At 39.2% G+C, this 21,542-nt stretch overlaps 1 protein-coding gene across 1 annotated transcript; it reads left to right on the top strand.

Annotated features, from left to right (window-relative positions):
* Positions 1–1,695: 1,695 nt before the first annotated feature.
* On the top strand, positions 1,696–19,808 carry Zkscan2 (zinc finger with KRAB and SCAN domains 2). The gene is made up of 7 exons (XM_003478210.5): positions 1,696–2,795; positions 3,886–4,072; positions 6,281–6,372; positions 6,718–6,844; positions 9,398–10,078; positions 12,142–12,630; positions 15,281–19,808. Exons 1-7 carry the CDS (start codon positions 2,391–2,393, stop codon positions 16,201–16,203), a joined length of 2,904 nt encoding a protein of 967 aa, XP_003478258.1. The 5' UTR covers positions 1,696–2,390; the 3' UTR covers positions 16,204–19,808.
* The last annotated feature ends 1,734 nt before the right edge of the window (positions 19,809–21,542 follow it).

The raw sequence follows: 21,542 nt of genomic DNA, 5'->3' as shown, positions 1-21,542 counted from the left end.
GGTCAGAAAGAGGAGTTAATTGTATTCTTTTATGTTTGAAATTTCCCATTATAACTATACATAGAAATCAGTATATGTTATTAAGAGCCCACCAAAACATGACATAATTCCTGAAAATCTTATGATTCTGAACCAAGGAATTTCTCTATTGGTAATTCATGTCATGGAAGACAGATAAACGTATTTTCCGATTATTTAAGTGTGATGATACTCCCCAAAAAAGACTTGTCAACTTTTGAACAACTGAAAAAGCTGGCACATCTGTCCATATTCCTGCATGAAAAAAAAAGTTGGAACTAATGGCTGCTTCCTTCATCCACTGGAATGGAACTTCCATTTTAGTAGTCTGCACGATGCCCTATGTTCTGCCTTTACTTCAATTTATAAGTTTGCCTAAATTCTGAATGCTTCCAACTTAACTAGTGTTTCCTAATGACTTTGTACCATAATACTTCACCTCCCTTAGACCCACCAAATAGACCAAGGAGTATATTTAAAAATCCTATTCTCAATTCTCACGGTTACTTAATTTGCAGTAACCGTGAGAAATTACTTGACCTTAACTGAGGTCTCAATATCCTCAACTCTAAAACAGAAGTAATCATATCTCCCTTACAGGATTTCTATGAGGTCTCTGCTTTCCCTAATTAGTGCTTACTTTTACCTTTGGATCTCAGTCTCTGGCAACACTTCTTCAAAGAAATTTTCCCCGATCTCCTCGCTGGTTCAAATCCATTTCTCTCCTTACTCGTACCCATCAAGGTTACCTCTGCACATTACTTCATGGTTTATTTGACTAATGACTACTTCTGCGACCAGACTGATAAAAAACGACAAAAAAAAACCCTGGGTTTACTCACCACCTATCACCATGTTGCATATAAGTGTTCAATAAATTACGAGAATGGAAAGCTATATAATGACTCTGATACAACCCTTGGCCTACTATGCGCCATGGATTCTCTCTGACTCTGTCACTAACACCTGCTAGATACACTATACTCAGAGCCTCTCGGTGCTGGAATTTGCATGCTGAATTCTAAAAGTTTTGAGAAATAAGTCACTGCACTGTTTTGTAACAGGCTACCTGCTCCCTGAAACAATGATCTTGGGAAAGACAGGACATCAGGACAGCACCAGGAGAGGGGCAGCTGTGCAGCTCACTGGGTTCCTGACTGGAAAATCTCTTCTGACCCTGAGCAACCAAAGTGAACAGGCACGGCCTCGCACGCCGGATGGACTGGGCCACCCGTTACAGTCCTCCAGCAGAAACAGACCCTCGCCGCTCCGCGCCTCTCCGCAGGGGTCAGAGGCCCAAACCATTACTGAGGGCCAGTGGAAGAAACGCGCGAGCTGCCGACGGCGGGGACGCTCTGCGCGTGGCGACCAAAATTCCTCCGCAGGACAAAGGAGTCCCCGCTGCCTGCGTCCTCCCTACCAAGACCCTGCCCTTTCCCAGTTCTGGGGAAACCACTGCTCGACCCCCCACGCTGTCCTTCTGCTACGTACAACTGTCCTTTCGCAGCCCTCCTCACGCGCAAAGTTCACGGCGGCAGCCCCGTGCGGAGCGCTCTCGCGAGAATCACCCAAGAAGCCCCTTCCCCCAGCCCCTAGCCCACAAGGAAGCCTCGCGCGGGCCCCGCGGCGCGCATGCGTAGCTGCGGCTCCCAGAGACCCCCGCGCTCTCAGCGGAGGACGCGGCGCCCCAGGAGCCAGGAGCCTCGCGTGAAGCCTTGGTTAGTCCTGCTGCTTTTCATCCTCCCAGCGGAATCGCTTCAAGACCTTTCCTCAGCTTGCGAAGGCTTCCTGAGGACGGCCACGGCTGCCGTGGGGCCGAAGGAGCCCGGCACGGGTCTAGGACACCTCCGGGACCCGATTAGACACCTCAGCTGCCTGGAGGCTGAGGTGCCAAGGGCGTGGGGCCGAGAGGAGCCCGCGCAGCCGCCCCACCCACTCGCTGCCTGGCCCCCTCACCCCCAGAGGGAGCGGGCTGTGGGGTTAGCGGACACACCCCCTCAGGCCGCGGTAGTCCCCGCCCATCCTTCCTCTCTGCCTGCTTTGCTCACGGTCCCGGAGCCCTTCTCTTGGTTTCGGCATTGCACTAAGAGGGATGCACTCCGGAAAGCCACATTGCCAGGTTACATCTTGTTTGGAGAAGAGGCCAGGTTTTTGGATTTGGGGTACTCATTCACCTTTTCAAGGGCCTACGATAGATTTGATTAATCAGCCTGAAGTACTGTTTCTGCTAAAACTGCTGAATTGCGGTTTTGGGGTTCGTTTGGATTCTTTTTAACTTCACTACCTTCCATGCTTTCAGAAACATTAGGCTATTAGAGGCTTCTCAGAACTTTAAGCTCGACTTGAGGTGACCAGAACACCCTGTTTGGAGCATGGCTGCAGTCCTGGACTCCCAGGTCAGCATTCCCCTGGAGGTAGAGGAGTGTGTAATAATGAAGGTAGAAAAGGACCCCGATTGGGCGTCAGAGCACTTTGAGGAAGGATTGGAGAGCACTGAGTGTGAGACCTTTCGCAAATGCTTCAGGCAGTTCTGTTATGAGGATGTAACTGGACCCCATGAAGCTTTCAGTAAACTCTGGGAACTTTGTTGCCGGTGGTTGAAACCTGAAACGCGCTCCAAAGAACAGATGCTTGAGCTGTTGGTGATTGAGCAGTTTCTTACCATTTTACCCAAGAAGATTCAGGCGTGGGCCCAGAGGCAGTGTCCAGAAAGCGGAGAAGAGGCAGTGGCCCTGGTGGTCCATTTGGAGAAAGAGACTGGAAGACTGAGACGGCAGGTGAGAAAGGATGTTTCAGATTTCGTATTTTAAAAAGAAGATAGGAAGGGCAGGTGAGCAATGATACATTATAAAAATAAGCACTTAAGAAGAAAAGATAAATGACACTAATAAACGACCCATAAAGTGAATATACTTAAAAGAGGATCAGCACTTCATTTTAAACAGAAAGAACTTTTGGCCAAAACATTGTCTTGTAAATGAAACTAAACATTGTGCATCTAAATAATTGTTTTACTCTTTGGCATAATATTTGCAGCAAAATTATATGAGAGAGTAATATGGTTATGCTTCACAGGGTTTGACTTGTGTAACTTAATCCTTAAGAGGGCTATTTTTATCAAAAAAGCCTCTCCAGTTATCCCAGTCTGCTCTAATCCTTTCATATTCCACTCTTGTTTTTGAAGTTCTCTCAGTGCCATGGTCTTATCACTCTTTTCCGATTTAACTGAAGATTTCTTAGTAGCATTGCATGTTCTGCTAGTGACTTTCAACACCTCTCATTAACCTAGTGAAGTCCTGTAGTCTTTGCCAGGTTTATAGCTTCCTCACGCAAGATTTGCACTGTGTAAAGAGCTTCAGCAGGTTGTTGTATTGGAAAGTAATTGATGTGGGGAATAATTTTGTAACTTTTCATCTCACTACGAAATGTGTTCACATTCTCAAAACTTTTCTGTGAACCTAAAAATGACTTAACAACTCAAATAATATCTATTCTAGTAACAAGGGAACTGTGTATTTCACTCCTGACATATTTTCTCGCTCTAAGCAATACAAATCACTCTCTTGTTTTTTGTGGGGTTTTATTGTTGTTGTTTTGGTACCCAGGTTCAAACTCATGATCTTGCCCATGCCAGGCAGGCACTTGTGCCACTGAACTAAACACCCAGCGATTTGTTTCTTTATACTTGAACTCCTAGTTGGTACTGTGAGCCTGACACTTTTGTGCAGTTCCATTGGGAATGCACTGAAATGCTGAGTCCTTCTCACATCTTCTGTTCTTCTTGAATATCATTCTTGGGAGAATTTGACCCTGATTTAGATCTCTTTCCCTCCCCCTTTCCTTTATGGTATCAACTTTGTTTCCCAGGTCAGCAGTCCTGTACGCTTAGAGAAGCAAGCCCCACTTGGAACAGTGTGGGAGATAGCAGACTTTCAGCAGGAGCAGAAAGAGACCCAATCCAAAGTACTGTCTCGGAAAGAAGCTGGAAGCCTCCACTCAGGACGCCAGGAACAGCTGAATCAAAAGAGAGACTATCAACTCTTACCCAGAAATGGTGAGAAGGATCTAGAGCATGACCTGTACAGAGATCATGGCAGATATAGATTGTGACACAGTAACTTACTCAATGTAGAGTCCCCTTGATATGTATTTGAAAATAAATTAGTGAGAAGACAAGTTTCATTAGATTCCAAAGTTGGGAATGTGCAACCTAAGTAGAAAAAGGTCTTAAAGATAACAGTAGGAAACCTAGATTGTGCAGGCCAACCTTGAGTCTTTTAATATTGTTTTAAAATCTCCATTCTGTTGGTCAGAATGTGTTTTTAGTCCCTGTCTTGAGCCTTTGTGCTCTTAGTTGATTATGAACAACTTAAAAACTGTTTGAAAAGGGAATCAAGATATGTATGTCTCAATATGGACTCACAAGTTAAGGCATCACAAAATGGATTTGAGAGGGATAAACAATAAGACTTCACAGAGATGTTCTTAGCTCCCCTGCACATAAATAGATCCAGTTAAATACAAGGAAATGGATCCCAGTGTCCTTCCCAGTTCACTTATCTCTCTGTCTCTTGAATGGAAAAGTCCCAGGATCTACAGTCAAAAGACTATGCTTTCTCTGCCCTTTATGTCTGATCTTGGGCAAGAAATAGGAAAACAGCATGAATGCCTAGAGGTTCAGGTCACAGGCCTTAGAACCCTGTTCCATTTTTGTCTGTGTAACCTTGGTCAGGTTACTTAACTCCTCAAACTTCCCATTTTCTCATCTATAAAAGGAAAATAGCAAATTGTTCATGTAGATTTAGTGAGGCAGTGTAAAATGGCTTGTGTATAATAATGCTCAGTGTATATTAATTTACTTCTTCCCATAACAAATTATTTTTTATCTTCACCTCTGCCTAACTTACACAGTCATTCATCAAGAGCTGATTTGCTATCCCATACTCTACCTTTATACCTCCCCCACATTATGTTCTTATTGTGCACAATAGAATGCATTACAAACACTAGTGGTGTCTGAATTACTCAGTTTACTCATTAGTATCAAAGCTTACTTGATTGCATGGATCAGGTGGCTCAGGGACTAGGTAATAGGTTTAGTCTAGCAAATACCTATTTGTAGTATTTTGGCTTTTACTATCTCAAGATGATAAGGAATTTTTAAAGTGAAAAAGGATTTCTGTTGAGATCCTGACTGGGGTATTAAGGATAGAAAATTTGAGATATAGGTATCTCAGAATAGTAAATTTATTCTAAAGATCTATAATTTCAGCTGTATGTTTCAAGAAATATGTTTCCAGGGAAATGATTTGACTTGCTTCTGTAGAAATTGGTGGTGTAACTTTTGAGTTCTTGGTGACAAGTGATAGTTATTCTATTTATTTTCTTTTATTAGTATAGTATGCAATATATAGTAATTATGTTTATCTTGAGGAAGTACTACATGTACTTCATTTTTAATTCCCTTCCTCTCCCTGCCTTTCTCTCTATGATAGTTATTCTTAAAGTTTTCCCTAGATAGTGAGTTTTAGGGGAAAAGACCACAAATAAGCTATGTAGGTAGAGATATAGCTCAGTAGCACAGAACCTTCCTAGCAATTACGATGTTATGAGTTTGATTCCCAGTGCAAAAAAAAAAAAACCGCTGTATAAATGTTTTTGTGTCTTCTTTCCACGTAGAGAGTATATTTGCCTGCATTTGTCCACTACTATGTATCTGTGTTTGCTAAGTTCCTTGTGGCAGTTGTCATTCATGGAAACTTAACTTACACTAAAGTTAGCAAACTGTTAATTTTCACACCAAACCAGACTGGTTTAGGTTCACTTAATAATAGTGTTTTTTGGATATTTTGTTTTGCTTTTAGTTTTCAGGGTTTAAGATTTGAAATTTCATAAAAGTATAGATTTCTGGTATCCCTTGGAGAAAATTGGAAACTCTGACCCTACAAGTGCCAGTCTCACATGGAAGCATAAGTGGAACCTTGGCTATGTCTCTGCAGTGGGGCATGTGCTGTCAGTTCCCCATAGTCCCAACCAGGCTCCATCCATCAGGTACTTTACCTGCCTACCTACACCATGAATCCATTTGAGTTCATTAGCCTGACTTTAGCGTGGTATAATTTGGGGCATTGTTCTGAATTCATTGAAAAATAATCAGTTTTTATATCAGCTGACTTTAATACATCTTATTTCTTAAAAAAAGAAAGGCATGAATGAAAGGACCACAACCGAAAATACTAATTATTTCTTTCTCTTTTTATAGCTCAGTCTTCTCCCTGGGTTTCTACCCCTACTGATGAATGGAACACCATAGACCAGGAGGTGACAACTACACATCCTCCTCCTAGGTCCCAGGTAAATTGTGATTGTCTTCTCTGGCCTTCTTCCTTCCAAGGATATACAGACACAATGATTTCCTGTACATTCTCTTGTCTTCAAATTTTCATACTCCATCCAAGAGACATCTTACCCTTGTACCCAGTCTTCTGAGTAATAGTACTGCTGGCTGTACCATCTCTTCTATCTCATCTTATCTTGTTATTCTTTACTGTATCTTCTGCTTCATGTGATACACAATACACACTTGGCTCCTTAGTTTCAGTTCTTCTCTAAGGCCCTTCTCTGGTTTTTCCATCACCTTTCATCTTTTAAAGCCCCATGGATTTATCTTGGTAGTCATTGGTGTCAGTGTTGTTACAGGAACCAGTGAAAGATGTCCATGTGATAAGAGGTTTTTCCCACAAAAAGACTGTGCATCAGATCCCTGCTCATAGAGACCTTTACCAGGAAATCAGGAAGGAGAATGTTGAGCACACAGTCACCCTAGGTAAGAATTCTTTCCCTTTATAAGTAAAAGACCTGGAGATCGCTTATGTATTCATTCTTATAAATGACAAAATCATTGTATTTAATTATAGTGCTTAAGGGATCATCATGGTCATTTAGTGTAGTAATTTATCCATGTTCTCTTACCTCAATCATTCCCTCCCTCTAGTAAGAAAAAAATACTCTAATAATTTAGTAATTGATCAAAAGGAAAGAACAACTGGGATAGGGGAAAGAAAGGAAAAGATTATATATATTTAGGTATGCACATGTAACTGTATATATGGATATGTGTACAAGATAGATAACTATACTACTAATCTCTATTCATCAAAAAGAACAGTTTGTGCTGTCATTGTTGGATTGTTTGATCATTTTGTACGCCTACATCTTGTAACCTGAACAACTACTTCTAAGATAACAATATGCAATATCTTACTTGATTTCTTACTGTTTTTTTTTAAATTCTGCATTATTTCTATTGTTTTTTTCTATTTTGCTTTTTAAAATAAAAAAATTCTTAAAAAATTAAGTAATTGAAAGATTACTATATGACTGAGTAGTTAATATTTAGCAGAGTAATATATATTTATATTGTGGAAAATAAAAACTTACACACATCCATTAACCTAAAAGCTCCATAAAGTCACAAGGTCTTTTCAGGATTTCTCTTTATTTAACAATAGTAACCTAACATGTGGATGATATGTAGGTGGGTGCGTATTCTTTGTGTGAATAAAATTCTTTAAAATTTAAGAAAGTAATCTAAATACAATAACTTTGATAGGGTATTATAAATCATTTAAATAGCTCAAGTTTGCAGGCACACATGGCCACTTAAATGTTGCTCTACAATCAGATTTTTAGTGAACTATCTATCTGCTTTAGCAGATAGAATAAGTATGATTCATTTACATGTGAGCTTTTTTATTAGTCACTTTACTTATGAATAAAATTATAGTGTGTACCAGTTTATAACCAACAGTCATAAATTGTATAAATTAGAGATACTATAATCCTGTGCTTCCCAATGATAACCATAGCCACATGGGGCTATTTAAATTTTAATGGATTATACTAAATAAAATGTAAAATTCAGTTTCTCTCTGGCAGTGGTCACATCTAAAGTACTGAACAACCATATTGGACAGCATATATGTAGAACATTTCCATCATCACAGAAGGTTCTATTGGACATGCCACACATAGACGCTAAAGTAGAGATTGTGAAATGAGCCAAATCTAACTGAATAGATAATCTGAAGGCACACCAACAATGTATTATTAGAAATCTAACTGAATAGATAATCTGAAGGCACACCAACAATGTATTATTAGAAATAAGTTAAAGCAGTTAAAAATGACCAATTTAAGATGATATCCTAATAATGAGACAACCTTTGAAAAATAACGGACAGCCCAGCCATCTGCCTAATTGTGTACATAATAAGTACTCCTACCATTTCCTTGGCTTATGTGGCATATAGTCCTAGTAAAATGCTGGATTACAGTCCTCAGCAAAATCTGTCCCTAGTGAAAAAGGGCCATTTCAGAGTCTAACCCTTTCATGTACAATTTCATATGAAATGATCCAGTTCAAGACACTTAACCCACTATTTTGTAGGTTATAAACTAATGACTCTTAGGCTGAATTTGGTCCATATACATATTTTGTCCTTCACAATGTTTACCAGTACATCTTGAAAAATGACACATCAGACACCAAGATCTCACCTTCCTATGCAACCACAGTTGGCAGAGTTGAGTAAAGGGCTCATGCCCAACTTCCAGTGTCCCTATTCAGGCCACCTCACACATAAAAAATAAAGAACAACTCTCCATTCCTAGATTTCTTTTAGAAGGGTTGCATTTAATGTTGCTTCTCTAAAATTTTTGAACCTCTTCTGAATGTTGTGTGAAGAAGAAAACTAACTTTTATTACATTCTTATTGGGCATTGGATACTTCAAACATGATTACTTTTTTCCAGCAACTTTTTGGTAGATGATATTATCCCTTAGGTAACTGAGGCTGAGAGCTTAAGAAACTTCCACTAGTCAGAAAATAGATAGTGTGGCTACAATTCAAATTTAAAATTTGTTGATCTCTTCATTATTGTAAAGTACCAAACTCTGTATTTGCTTCATTTTCTGTCAGCTTTACCATAATACATGTGTGCATGTTGAGGTGAACAGGAAAGGATATTGGGTGAAGTACAAGCACAATTTATAGGTAACAAATACTGATTAGTAGCATACTCTGAACCTTACACAGTGTTAGCTATTGAAAGAAAATCAGAGGTAATGAAATAGATTTCTTACCCTTAAATGTATTCTCTTAAGAACTAGCTAAGAAGTGGTACTTACATGAGAAGTAAAATAATACCATTTGTGGGTGATTGCACCAAACAAGTCATAAGAATACTTATGTGCATTGTCATGGCTGAGGAAACCTTTGGTTTGAGCATATGGTCCAAGAAGGCATGTTACAACAAAAGATCAAGTTACACAATAATGGCATTTGTGTCTTTTATGAAATATGTTTCTCTTAAATAGGAAATACAATGTCTCTATCTAACAAGATAGCCCGATTGGAGCAAAGAAAAGAGCCATGGACCATAAGTCCACATTCCTCAAATAAAAGAAATATCCTGCAAAGCACCTATGTCAAGGAAAAATCAGTTCATGCTGTTCGGATCCCAGCAAGGAATGCTGGAAAAGCATGGAGAGAACAGCAACAGTGGGGTGTAGAAGATGAGAAGATAGCAGGTGTGCACTGGAGCTATGAGGAGACTAAGACTTTTCTTGCAATTCTCAAGGAGTCTCGTTTTTATGAAACACTTCAGGCTTGTCCCCGAAATAGCCAAGTCTATGGTGCTGTGGCTGAATGGTTGCGGGAATGTGGCTTCCTCCGCACACCAGAACAGTGCCGAACCAAATTCAAAAGCCTGCAGAAAAGCTATCGAAAAGTGAGAAATGGCCACATGCTGGAACCCTGTGCCTTCTTTGAGGACATGGATGCTTTGTTAAACCCTACAGCCCATGCTTCATCTACTGACAAGCCTAAGGAGATGATATCTCTCCCTAGACTAAAGAGAATTGGTAATAGTGCTAAGGAACAGATCACTTCGGTGGAAGAGGAAGCTGCAGAAGAATCTGATGGTGATGAAATGGGCATTGAATTTATCCACAAGCCTGAAATTCATGGTGCCCCTGTCTTGTATCAAAACCTGAGTGGTAAGAATCGTACTATTTATTTTTCCTCATATGAAAACAGTTTTATTCTTGGGGAAAGGGATAGATGAGCAATAAAACCTAGAGAGTGTTGTCACACATGCCTTGCCACTTTTACTGTGATGTGACTCCATAACTGGAGGTACTCTCAGGTATTTTTTGTTGTCCCAGTGCAAGTAAGTAACAACAGTGAGTGGCCATGAAGGATTCTTTGTCAGCATAGCATGCACTTTAAGTATTTGTGGCCTTGTAGATAGAAGATAAAGGGAGTTAGAAGAATCTAAGGATCTAGTATTGTCTGAAAATTAGGATAAAGCAATGAGTTGTATTAGATTGTTATAAATTAAGGATATGTTGTTAGATCGCCTAAGATAACAGTTTTTAAAAAGTAACTACTATATTAAAAGAGTGAAAAATATGAAATAGAAATTTTTGTTTAAAATAAAAAGAAGACAGTAAGAAAAAGAAACAAAATAGATAACTCAAATAGAAAAAAAAATGGTAGATACCGTCCAAATATATCACTAGCTACAAGTTTATGGGACTAAATTGTCACAGAATTTTTTTTTAAAACCACCTATGTGTTGCTTACAAAGGATGCATTTTAAATATAAGAACACAAAAACATTAAGTTTGAGAAGAGGATTGAGAATATAACTCAGTGGTAGTGCACTTGCCTAATAAGCACAAGACTCAATCTGGGTACTGGGTTCAATCCCAGTACCATGAAGAAAATAAAATTAAACATATAAAAGTGTTAAATATTTGGGGAATGAACATACAGAATTAAACTGTGGGGCAGAAAATACACTATTTAACTATCCTGAGCATCAGCTTTCTCATTTGTTATATGTGACAAAGAGTACTTCACTGGCTTATTGTAGTACTCAGTGGTATATAGAGATGAAGGCACTCTGAAAATGCTAAAATATGTTTGCCTAATATCACTGTTATTAATAATATCTTCTCTATTCCAAGAGAAGAGATGGTAAGTTCTTAGATAGAATGGAAAGGTAAATTGAGCTAGAAAATCTTAGAGTTCAAAATAAACAATTCTGCTAAAAGTGGGAAGATTCATTAGGCATGTGCAGATACCAATTTAAAATTCATAACATGAGAGTGGAGCTCCTGAGTTGGTCTTAATATGGGAAACCAGTATTAGGACTAGAAGAAACCAACCAGCAAAGAGTGAAGATAGAAAACAGTTTTCCAAAAAGCATATTTGACAAATCATGTTTAGATGTTCAGTTCTGTTCTCAGTAGAGAACATTGATTATGCACAGCATATCATCTCTCAAAAGTAGAACATTCACCACCCCACCCCACCCCCGGATGCAGAATCACTCTGGACATAGTTTTGATCTTCAAAGAAAACTGGTTAAAGAGATGATAAGCCAGGTGTGGTGGTGCCACATCTGTAATCCCAGCAGTCAGAAGACTGAGGCAGGAGGATTACTGCAAGTTCGAAGCCACATTGAGTTCAAGGCCAGCCTTAGTTACAGAATGAGACCCTGTCTCAAAAAAAAGAAATGATAAGAACTTGTGGGGGCAGCTCGTGTTGGGTGTTCTAGTCCTTTATTCCTAACCACTTAGGAAAGATACTTCTACACAGTTAACTCCTCTAATTAGTCTTCATAGTTATGGCAGATTTTGGAGACTATACTTTAACTACACTTTAAATCTGGATGGAATTTCAACCTATTTAAAACTTGCTCTCTATACAGTTTGAGTCTTCTTATCCAAAAATAGAGTGTTTCGGGGGCTGGGGATTTAGCTCAGCGGCATAAGTGCCTGCCTTGTAAAGCAGGCAGTCGTGAGTTCTATCCCCGGTACCGATAAAAAGGAAAAAGAAAAAAAAAAAAAAATAGTGTTTCATGTTTTCTGGTTAATTTGTATCTTCTAATTTTATAATACAGACCTCATTTCTTACAAAGTTTATTCCTGGATGTATCATATTTCTTGATGCTATTATGAATGGTATTATTTTTACTGTTCTGTTTTGTAACATGTACCACTTAGAGGCTTCATGCTGCTGCTTTTACATCTTTGATCTTCTTGAATGGCAGGTGTGCACTGGGGCTATGAAGAAACAAAGACTTTTCTTGATATACTTCATGAGACTCGGTTTTATGAAGCACTTCAAGCTTGTCATCGGAAGAGCAAGTTGTATGGGGCCGTGGCTGAACAACTTCGAGAGTGTGGCTTCCTCCGAACACCTGAACAATGCCGAACCAAGTTCAAAAGCCTTCAAAAGAGTTACCGCAAAGTAAAGAATGGACATGTGCTAGAGTCCTGTGCATTCTACAAGGAAATGGATGCCCTGATTAACTCTCGGGCATCAGCCCCTTCCACCAATAGTCCGGAAGTCCTGTCATCCTCAGGGCAAGAAACAGGGCCTATTGAGGTAGAAACCCAGGAATCTACAGGCTGGGAACCTGAGGAGACCTCCCAGGAAGCAATAATAGAAGATTCTGGCAATGAAAGAATGAGTGAGGAGGAAGTTATACAAGAGCAAGAATTCCAGGGACCTCCAGGTCTGCTGCAAACCCCAAATGGTAAGAATCATCAAGAATTTTTAGTCTAAAAGAGGAGAAAGTGGGACATACTAGAAAATTTATAGATATGGCACATGGTTAACTCATTCAGCAGATACTTGAGCACCCTGTGCTATTTGAGGAACAGGAAATATAGAATGAATGAAACAGGTCCTATTCTCAAGGTGCTTCCATTTGGAGGAAGTACTCACCCATTGGTATTCTGGTGACTCAGTCTTTGGAATCTCAGCTTAGTTTTTATCTGTATGTGTCAAACAGTGTTTTGTATCCCATGTGGAAGAACTTGGAATAACACTTAAAAAAAAAGGGGGGGATGAAGAATGTGTGTCCACAACTTCATGTCAGAAATATCTGATAGTTATGTGATGTATGTGAAGAAAAAGAGACAAAATGAGAGACTATTCTTCTGGTCCTGAGCTCCACCAGCTTGTTTCCCACTGACCACTAGATGCCCTTTTAGACATATACTATTGGTTGCTCAGGCTTAAGATATTTAAAACTAAAATTATCATTTTCCATCTTACACCATAGCTCTTCATTTGTTCTCTTACAGCTTATCCAGATTCAGATCTTTTAAGGGCAATTTTAATACCTTCTCATACATCATTTACATCCAGGCAGATGACACATTTTAGAATATCATGTTGCAGAGTATCACATTTGTCTGCTTTTTCTTTAGTTGCCATAACCATGACACTAGTTCATTGTTGCTCTGTTTCTTGCCTAGACTATTGTAAAATTTCCAGACTAGATATCCTTATCCACACTTCTATTAAGGCTCCACAGTCATTCTTAATCTGAACTCATCTTTTGCTTTTAACTTTATATATTTTTATTTTCTTTCCACACGCTACGCTCATTCAAAACAAAACTAATTACTATTTCCTACATGCTAAGCTTTCACATTTAATTCTTACTTCATGGTATTCCCTCTACTTTAAAACATCCTTGGCTCTTCTTGTATCCAAACTCTTTCTCTACTCCCATAGACTGTGCCCGTTTTATGGCACAAGACACTTTCTATGTCCTGGACCTCCCAATAAGTGATGAACTTCTGAAAACTTCTCAGACAGAACTTCTGAGAGTTCTGTCTTTCTATAGATGTAGGATACATAAGAACATATAAGGTAGTGCAGTACTGATTTCTCAAAGCAAGTAACTCTGTATTGCCTGAATTGGTTGGAGAACTGAGGCCCAGCCAAGAGAAAGTAATGTCCAAATATACTAGTGAAGAGTGTTCATACATATCCCTGGAAGTATTTATGTGAAAAATTATAGTATAAAGGATAATTCCCATGTAATTTTGGTTTTGGTAACTCTGGAGACAAAGTCCTTGTAAATCTTGTTCTAAAGATAACCACTAGATCCATCATCAAATTATCAGGCTGTGTCTGAACTGTCTACTAGGCTGTGACATCCTTCAAATCCCAGAACAATGTTAGATCAAATAAGAAAACTTCAAAAGAATTCCTAAGTAAAAAATATGACTGATAGGTCTTTTTGCTAAAGTTGGTCAATTGATTGATGAGCGCCCCTCTCCCCAGCCCACATCATAGCTGCCCCACTTGACCTTCAGCATTACTAGAAGTTTCACTTGAGTATGTAATAGACAGTGTTGAAATTGGCAAATAGAAACAAGGCAATCTAGCACACATTTGAGAACAAAACTTTGGAAATCAAACAAATCTGGAGTTACTGAGTTATTCTGCTTGTAAAATAGTCACAGGAGATATGCATGTCTTTCAGGCTTTGTGGCTAAGGAGGTTGGGTACAGGGAACAGAACATGTGGGAATAGAGATGAAACAGGATTAGCCATAAATAGATCATTGTTAAAGGCAAGAAAGAGGGTTACAGATGTTCATCATTTGTGCTTCTATTTCTTTGTACTTTTCAGTCTCCCTTAATAAGAAGTTAATTCAAAAGTCATAGTTAATGAATGACCAAAATGGAATCAGATCAGAGATGTGCAACTCCCAAGCTGAATCTCTCCACTACATCAAGCTGTCTGTCTAGAAAACTTGACAGAAAAGCTAGATCCAAAATATACCTTCTAGTGAATGTGAGATGTAGTTGAAAGAGTAAAAAGATAGTAATTCCAAATTTTGGAAAAAGTGAGGATTAAGATTTGAGTTAGTGTAATCTGTGGGACAACTAAAAAAAAAGTGGCAAGGACATCTAAGAAGAAAAAGTAGTCTTGGATAAGATATCATTAGCTATCAATGAATTTAGAAATTCCTTGAGTTTGAACCTAGTCACTACAATCTAAAGACTGGTACAGTATGATATAGCATGAAATAATGAAAACAGTGTGAATTAGAGCAGTGGTTCCCAACTTTTGGCCACAGATTGGTACTGCTCTATGATCCAGGGTTTGGGAACCCTTAAGAGTGCAGCTTCGGGAAGTTAAGTTGCTTCCCAATTAGTCAGGATAAGAATATAGAATAATTCCATTCAAAAACATACATGAAGATCTACTGTGTAATGGGTGTCATCAATCTGCTCATGTAACTGAAAGAAAATAAGGCATCTTAGTAAAGAGCTATAAGACCCAAGGCCCGTGAAGTATAGAGGGATCATAATATGCTAAAGACTGCATGCTTGGTTATTTATATTAATACAGAACATTTATTACATTTGTATTATTTTCAGATTTTGAAATTGGAAGTAGCAGCAAGGAGGATCCAACACAGGTAATATATAAGAACATAGAACCACATAAGACATTAATAGAAAAATCTAAAAGAATTGTTTCCCAGAATACTGATCCCAGCAGATATCACAAAAGAGAATGCATCTCAGGAAGACAATGGGAAAATTTTCAAGGCATTAGACAGGGAAAGCTGATGCTCCAGCCTAGAGATCTGGGGAAAGCTGTGATGCATCAGAGGCCTTTGATGGGAAGGAGACCCTACAGACTTCTCAAATACGGAGAGAGCTTTGGAAGGAGTGCTCGTCTTATGTGCCGGATGACCCACCAGAAAGAGAACCCTTATAAGTGTAGTGTCTGCGGGAAGTGCTTTGGTAGAAGCAGGAGCCTAATCAGACACCAAAGAATCCACACAGGGGAAAAGCCTTTCAAATGTCTTGACTGTGGGAAAAGCTTTAATGACTCCTCCAATTTTGGAGCTCACCAGAGAATCCACACAGGAGAGAAACCGTACAGATGTGGGGAGTGTGGAAAATGCTTCAGTCAAAGCTCTAGTCTTATTATCCATCAGCGAACCCACACTGGTGAGAAGCCCTATCAGTGTGGAGAGTGTGGGAAAAGCTTTACCAACAGTTCTCATTTCAGTGCTCATCGCAGAGTCCACACTGGAGAGAATCCCTACAAATGTGTGGACTGTGAGAAAAGTTTCAATAACTGCACAAGATTTCGAGAACACCGGAGGATCCACACTGGAGAGAAGCCCTATGGATGTGCCCACTGTGGCAAACGTTTCAGTAAGAGTTCTGTTCTCACCAAACATAGGGACGTTCATGTGAGAGAAAAGTTTCTGCCACACACCACCTCAATGTATTCCCCAGAGAACTCACTGAAAGGAAAGACTGATGACTTCAGGAAAACACTTTAATAATGAGCCCCTTTAGCTATCTCACCCAGCCTGACTATCCGTGGTAGTCTTTTCTTAGACCTAAAGTGTAATTCCCAAGATAAATTTGAGATTACATAAGACTTTTATCCTGTTCTTGCTTCTGCCTCTAACTCCATCACCTCTTCCTCTCTGTTTCTCCACTTTAGTATGGTAGAGTAGAGAAAACACATTCTCTGCATACAGAACAAAGTTCTTTTTGGTATGTTGCGATCACTGCTATTGGATTCCTGAGTTCAGGAATATTCAAGATCCTTTCAAGTGGCTGAGGTGTTTTCAAGGGAGTAAATGCCAAAAGGATTTGTTGTTGTTGTTGTTGTTGTTGTTGCTGTTGCTGTTGCTGTTGTTATGTACTATATGAGATCCTGGATGTAACTTGATAACAGATTTTCCCATTTCAGTAAAACTTTCAGGAATCTGATCACAGATAAATCAGATCCACCTCCATTTTGAAGATACTCATAAAAAGAGAGTGAAGATTTTATAGCTTCCTTGAGAAACCTGATATGATGTCGTTTTATTGTCAAGAAGTTGATCCATATGGCTAGGGAAGATGCTCTATGTTGTCACTGAAGTCATGTTACTAATGCCTCACCGTCTATCACAATGAGAAGCAGATGATCACCCATCATTACCTTCTGTACCTGAAGATTTACATTCCTGTGGCCACTGCTTCTCCAACCCCCAAGTAAAATTCCAGGAAATTCCTCTTGCTATTTCTTACAAGGTTTACACTTACCTCTTAATTGTTGCAGGTGTTCTCAGTGGACTCTTCTAAACTACCATGCTATCTGAAAATTAAATAGAATGCATGATTATGGGTGTGTCTCATTAAAATAAAGTAGGGTTTCAGACACATTGTAATTCTACCCTATAACTTCTCTGGCTCTTTCCTAGAAATGTGACTGGTTTATTGACATATTTTATATTTACCAGCCCACATTTTAGTATAGTAGTAGTGTTTCTGAAATTGTAAAGGAATAGGGAAGAAATATGATAAAGACCTGAAGTGTGTAGTGGACTCGTTAGGCTTGATGTAGATCAGAGAATTCTTTCAGTCCAAGCCAACACTTTCAGGGGGCACCTGTTCAATATACTAACCTCTGTATCTGAGGATTCAGTTCCTTGTTCATAGGATCATAAGCCTAACTGTAATGGCCCTGAAGAATTATACGACTCTACAATTCACTAAGTGAAAGTGGAAGTATTTATAGCAAATTACAATCTAGAAGGCCATTTTTGTTTTCCTAATTTAGGTTTGCCTGAAAAATCTCTTTGGTTTCCCTGTAGCATCATCCCAGTAAATACAGATAAATGGTTTAGATGGGGAAATAGTAATTCATGTACAGAATTACAGATGAAATCCAGGGATTTGATCTTTTAAAGCCAATTGCTTTAGGATGGAGCCAGTGGTATTTATATGCTTAATACCTAGAGTGGCTTTGCTTTGGGGTGGGAAAAATCAGTAGTTTAGAGGAAAAATAACCAGAGTCAGGACTATATGTAGATTATTCTTTTGTTTTTATCTCTCTCTACTTCGTCAAATGCTGCCTTATTTGAAGGCACCTAGGGATAGTGTTTTTCCTTCAAGTAAATTAGAATCTTTTGAAAGCTGTTCAGCAAAGTACCAAGGAGGGTAAGCACTGTTAAAAGAAATTCAATTTATGGTGCCCGAATAGGATGTGGCCTGTTGGCAAGCAGGTGACTCAGGTAAACACTGATGAACGTTTCTGATTTACAGTTTATTGGAAATGTTCTGATTGTTCACGTCAACTATTTGATTTACTCTATGTTGTCCAAATTATAGACTTCTAATAGTACATACATTTCATGTTGGTATTGTGCCTAGCACAGTAAGATGTGTGTGGTGCCAGTGGGCTTGTGCTTATATTGTGTAGATGTTCTGGAATTCCAACTCTAGAAAAGATGCACATTAATATAAATTACCACTTAGTAATATGTACACAGAATTGATAATTATATGGAAGCATGATTCAGAAAAGTAGATGATCTATTCATAAATATTTAATAAGCACTGTTACGTGTAAGACCATGTTCTAAGCTGTGGTGGGATATACAAAAATTTTAAAAGGGGGCATGATGCCTATACTTACGGAAGTTACAACATGATTACAACAAACACGTATTGAGGCAAAAAATAATGGCCATTACATCTATGTCAGTTAAAGAAGGTAAATCAGGAAGAAATCACCTTTACTGCTAAAGTTTTTCTGAATTACAAATGTGAAATCATGTTTGGTGCTACTGGCAGGAAAGGATCAAGGCCTTGTTTGTCCACAGTGGAACTGTCTCATATCTGGAGTCAAGCTAAGGTGGAAGGTACGTTCCCCTATTTACATTCCTGATTGTAAATGGGCTTTTGGGCATCCTTTAATGGATTTGTCTCTATTTTAACTAAATAGAAGATCTCACTGATCATTTTAGACCAACTTTACTGTCTCCCTGCATGTTATCTTTTATGAAGCTGAAAGTTAAAATGAATAATCACAGTTTTAAGTAGTTTGTCTTTTATATCATATAACATTGCCTTTTTGAAGATGCACAGGAAAATCTTTTTTTTTCTAGTTCTCACTAGGTATTGCTTTGATTCTCAGCCAAAACAATTTTTCTTATCTTACACTATGATTTTATAATTTACTGTTTGCCCTCTTTGTTCTGGCTGTTAGCCCAATAGAAGTCCACCTCAGCTACCCTAACCCTGAATTTATTTAAACCTGCCCTTTTTCAAGATTGCTTCAAATCCTAGTTTTTAAAAGTGGTATAAACATTTTATTTTCTGACATCTAAGGCATTTTAGAAACTGAATTCATATTTCCTACCTAGATTTGTATTGATTTTCAGAAATACCTCTAATTATCACTGGTTATTTTATTAAACATTTAACTTAATTTATCTGGAAGGAAACAGTTTTTTAAAGAAAAGAACTTCACACATACATAAACAGCTTAGGGTAGCCTCTCCTTGGAAGGAGCATTACATCAAAAGCCAAAAAAAAAGTTTCAGTCTTGTGAATACCACTTACTAAGTATTGCTTGACAAATCATGGCCTGTCTTTGAGAAGTAGAACTTGACTGCCAAGATTGCTCAGGTACTTTCATTTAGGAGGCTGTGGTGCCAGGTTGAGATTGAGAGACCAGGCTCCAGCCTAACTCCCCACTGTATAGAGCCTCTGCCGTACTCTGTGTGTTTCATGTGCATCAGAGGGACAGTGTGACACCAAAGCCAGCCAAGGAGTGCTCACCAAGGAGAAAGGACAAGTCACTCACATTCAATAGGCAGCTGGATAGGTACCCTGGTAGGCAAAAGCAAGTAGTTGCAGTGAAAGTTATTTTGTGAAATCTTGTGCCCACTGACAGAGTCAGTGATATGGAGCTAGGGAGCCCCAGTGAAAGGAGTACTGAGCAACCTGTGTAACTCTGAGCCCTTGCCCCATCTCTATGCGTTCCAAGACCAAGTATAAATGGATGTCTGTCATTGTTCTGTGTTGATGTTCACTTAGATGTCTTCTTGAAAACTTGTATGTGAAATAAATGTCTACAAAAAATGGCTCCCCTTGGTTTCTGCCATATTTTGAAGGATGTCTTTCTATTAAGAGGAAAGAAAATTTAAGAAGGTAAAAGCTGACTTTGTTAGATAATAAGAATTTCAGTTTCATTCTTGTTCACAGCTGCACTCCACAACTAGCAGAGAGGACCTTCTGTAAATCCACTGCTATTCCTGCATAACAGTACTCAGCAGTCACTACCTTTGTTACAGTTAATGTTTGGCTATAATGCTAGGGTTGTGTTGGCATTGGAGAACACATACTGAATGTGTTTGTAATGAGGCACTACCCCTCAGCCTAAAAGTAGAAGAAATCATGAAAGTTTAAAAAAGAAAAAAGTATAGAGGAGTTGAGTTTTACTTACACTTAGGACCTTTGGCTGGACCTAAGGATAAAATCAACATAAAACAGATGAGCAAGAGAAAAGTATACAGATGTCTATATATGTAGTGTAAAATGCTCCTAGCCAGCCTGTTGCTCAGGTAACAGCTCCTGTCACAGTTGTACTACTGTCTCCTAAAAATGATTGGTCACTGTAATGTATAGCTGGTCACTATGATACATATTGAAAGAACCAATCAAAGACAGCTAAGTATTCTGCCTTTGTACTTCCCCTTTCAGACCCCATAAAAACCTCCCTTCCTGCTAAGGGCTTAGCTCAGTGGAATAAGTGCCTGCCTGGCAAGCATGAGGTTGTGAGTTCAATCCCTGGTACCAAAAAAAAAAAAAAAAAAAAAAAAACACTTCCCTGAGCTTTCAGGATTTGATTTTTGGGGGGAATGATCTTGATCAGTTCCCATCTATTAAATCTGCCTCCAAATCCTGAGTGTCATTTCTGTTTGCTGTTGCATCTGGTGCATCAGCCAGGAAGACTGACCATGTTGACCCTCTTTGGTCCTTGGTCATGGCCCTTGCAGATGGAGCAAAGACCTTTCTAGGTTCCATGGGAAGACACACCCTGGATATTTCTTAGGTCCCCTCACAGGTCTGGCAGAGCATTATTTGCTCCCCACTGAGCTCCTCATATCAGACTCAGAAGGGAGAAGGGTGCAGTCTGCCTGCCTAATTCTGGTAAGATGCATGGGGGAACTAGTTTGTCAGTCTTCAGCTCCAGCAAGGGAGTTTGGTGACTTCTTAAGGCAAGGGTGTTGGGATGCTTAACTTCTGAGTGCCTGTTGAATGAATGTATGAATGGAATAGATAGCATAAGCAATGGGATGCTTCATCTATGCACCAAGACTAAAGAGCACTGGTTGTAGTGGCTGATTGGTTCCTCACCTGAGGTTTCGTGGTGATCCACATATGGCATAATGGAAGCCTTGCACCCTCCTTAGCTAAGTTGTGCCCTGCAAGGAGTACAACCAGGTGAGCATCTGAATGGTCTCTCTCTGCAAGGCACTCACAGTTTGTTGCACCAAAAGATACACCACACACATGTAGGAAGTCAGAGATGGGAGCTAATTAGTCAAAACCCAAAGTCTCTGAAGCAAAAAAGGATTTTTGAGATGGTGCAGTTAAACGTGAAACCAAACCACTGCTTGCATCTCAAAGGAAAAGAATGAGGCCCATTCTTTCTGAGAATTCCACCTTGGAACTCTCATTGACCACCATTGGTTCTGCCAACACCTATAGGTTCACACCCCACTCCTGACTCACCTACTTCCACCCAATTGAACTAGTTCCAGCTAGCCATTGTCTGTATTTGGCCATAGAGATCCTTCCTTTAAAACCTGCTCCTTCTTATCCTGGTCAGATG

This window comes from Cavia porcellus, unplaced genomic scaffold (assembly GCF_034190915.1).
Source record: "Cavia porcellus strain 051 isolate PalLab524CR breed Dunkin Hartley unplaced genomic scaffold, mCavPor4.1 scaffold_16, whole genome shotgun sequence".
Taxonomy (NCBI): domain Eukaryota; kingdom Metazoa; phylum Chordata; class Mammalia; order Rodentia; family Caviidae; genus Cavia; species Cavia porcellus.
This window is presented reverse-complemented; position numbering and strand designations above follow the sequence as displayed.

What these genes read in the sequence shown, in the direction of transcription:
- Zkscan2 (XM_003478210.5), top strand. Translation starts at nt 2,391, where the DNA reads ATGGCTGCAGTCCTGGACTCCCAGGTCAGCATTCCCCTGGAGGTAGAG. An exon ending in ATCCTCCTCCTAGGTCCCAG is followed by an intron (nt 6,373 to 6,717) that starts GTAAATTGTGAT and finishes GTGTTGTTACAG; the next exon opens with GAACCAGTGAAAGATGTCCA. An exon ending in CTTGTATCAAAACCTGAGTG is followed by an intron (nt 10,079 to 12,141) that starts GTAAGAATCGTA and finishes CTTGAATGGCAG; the next exon opens with GTGTGCACTGGGGCTATGAA.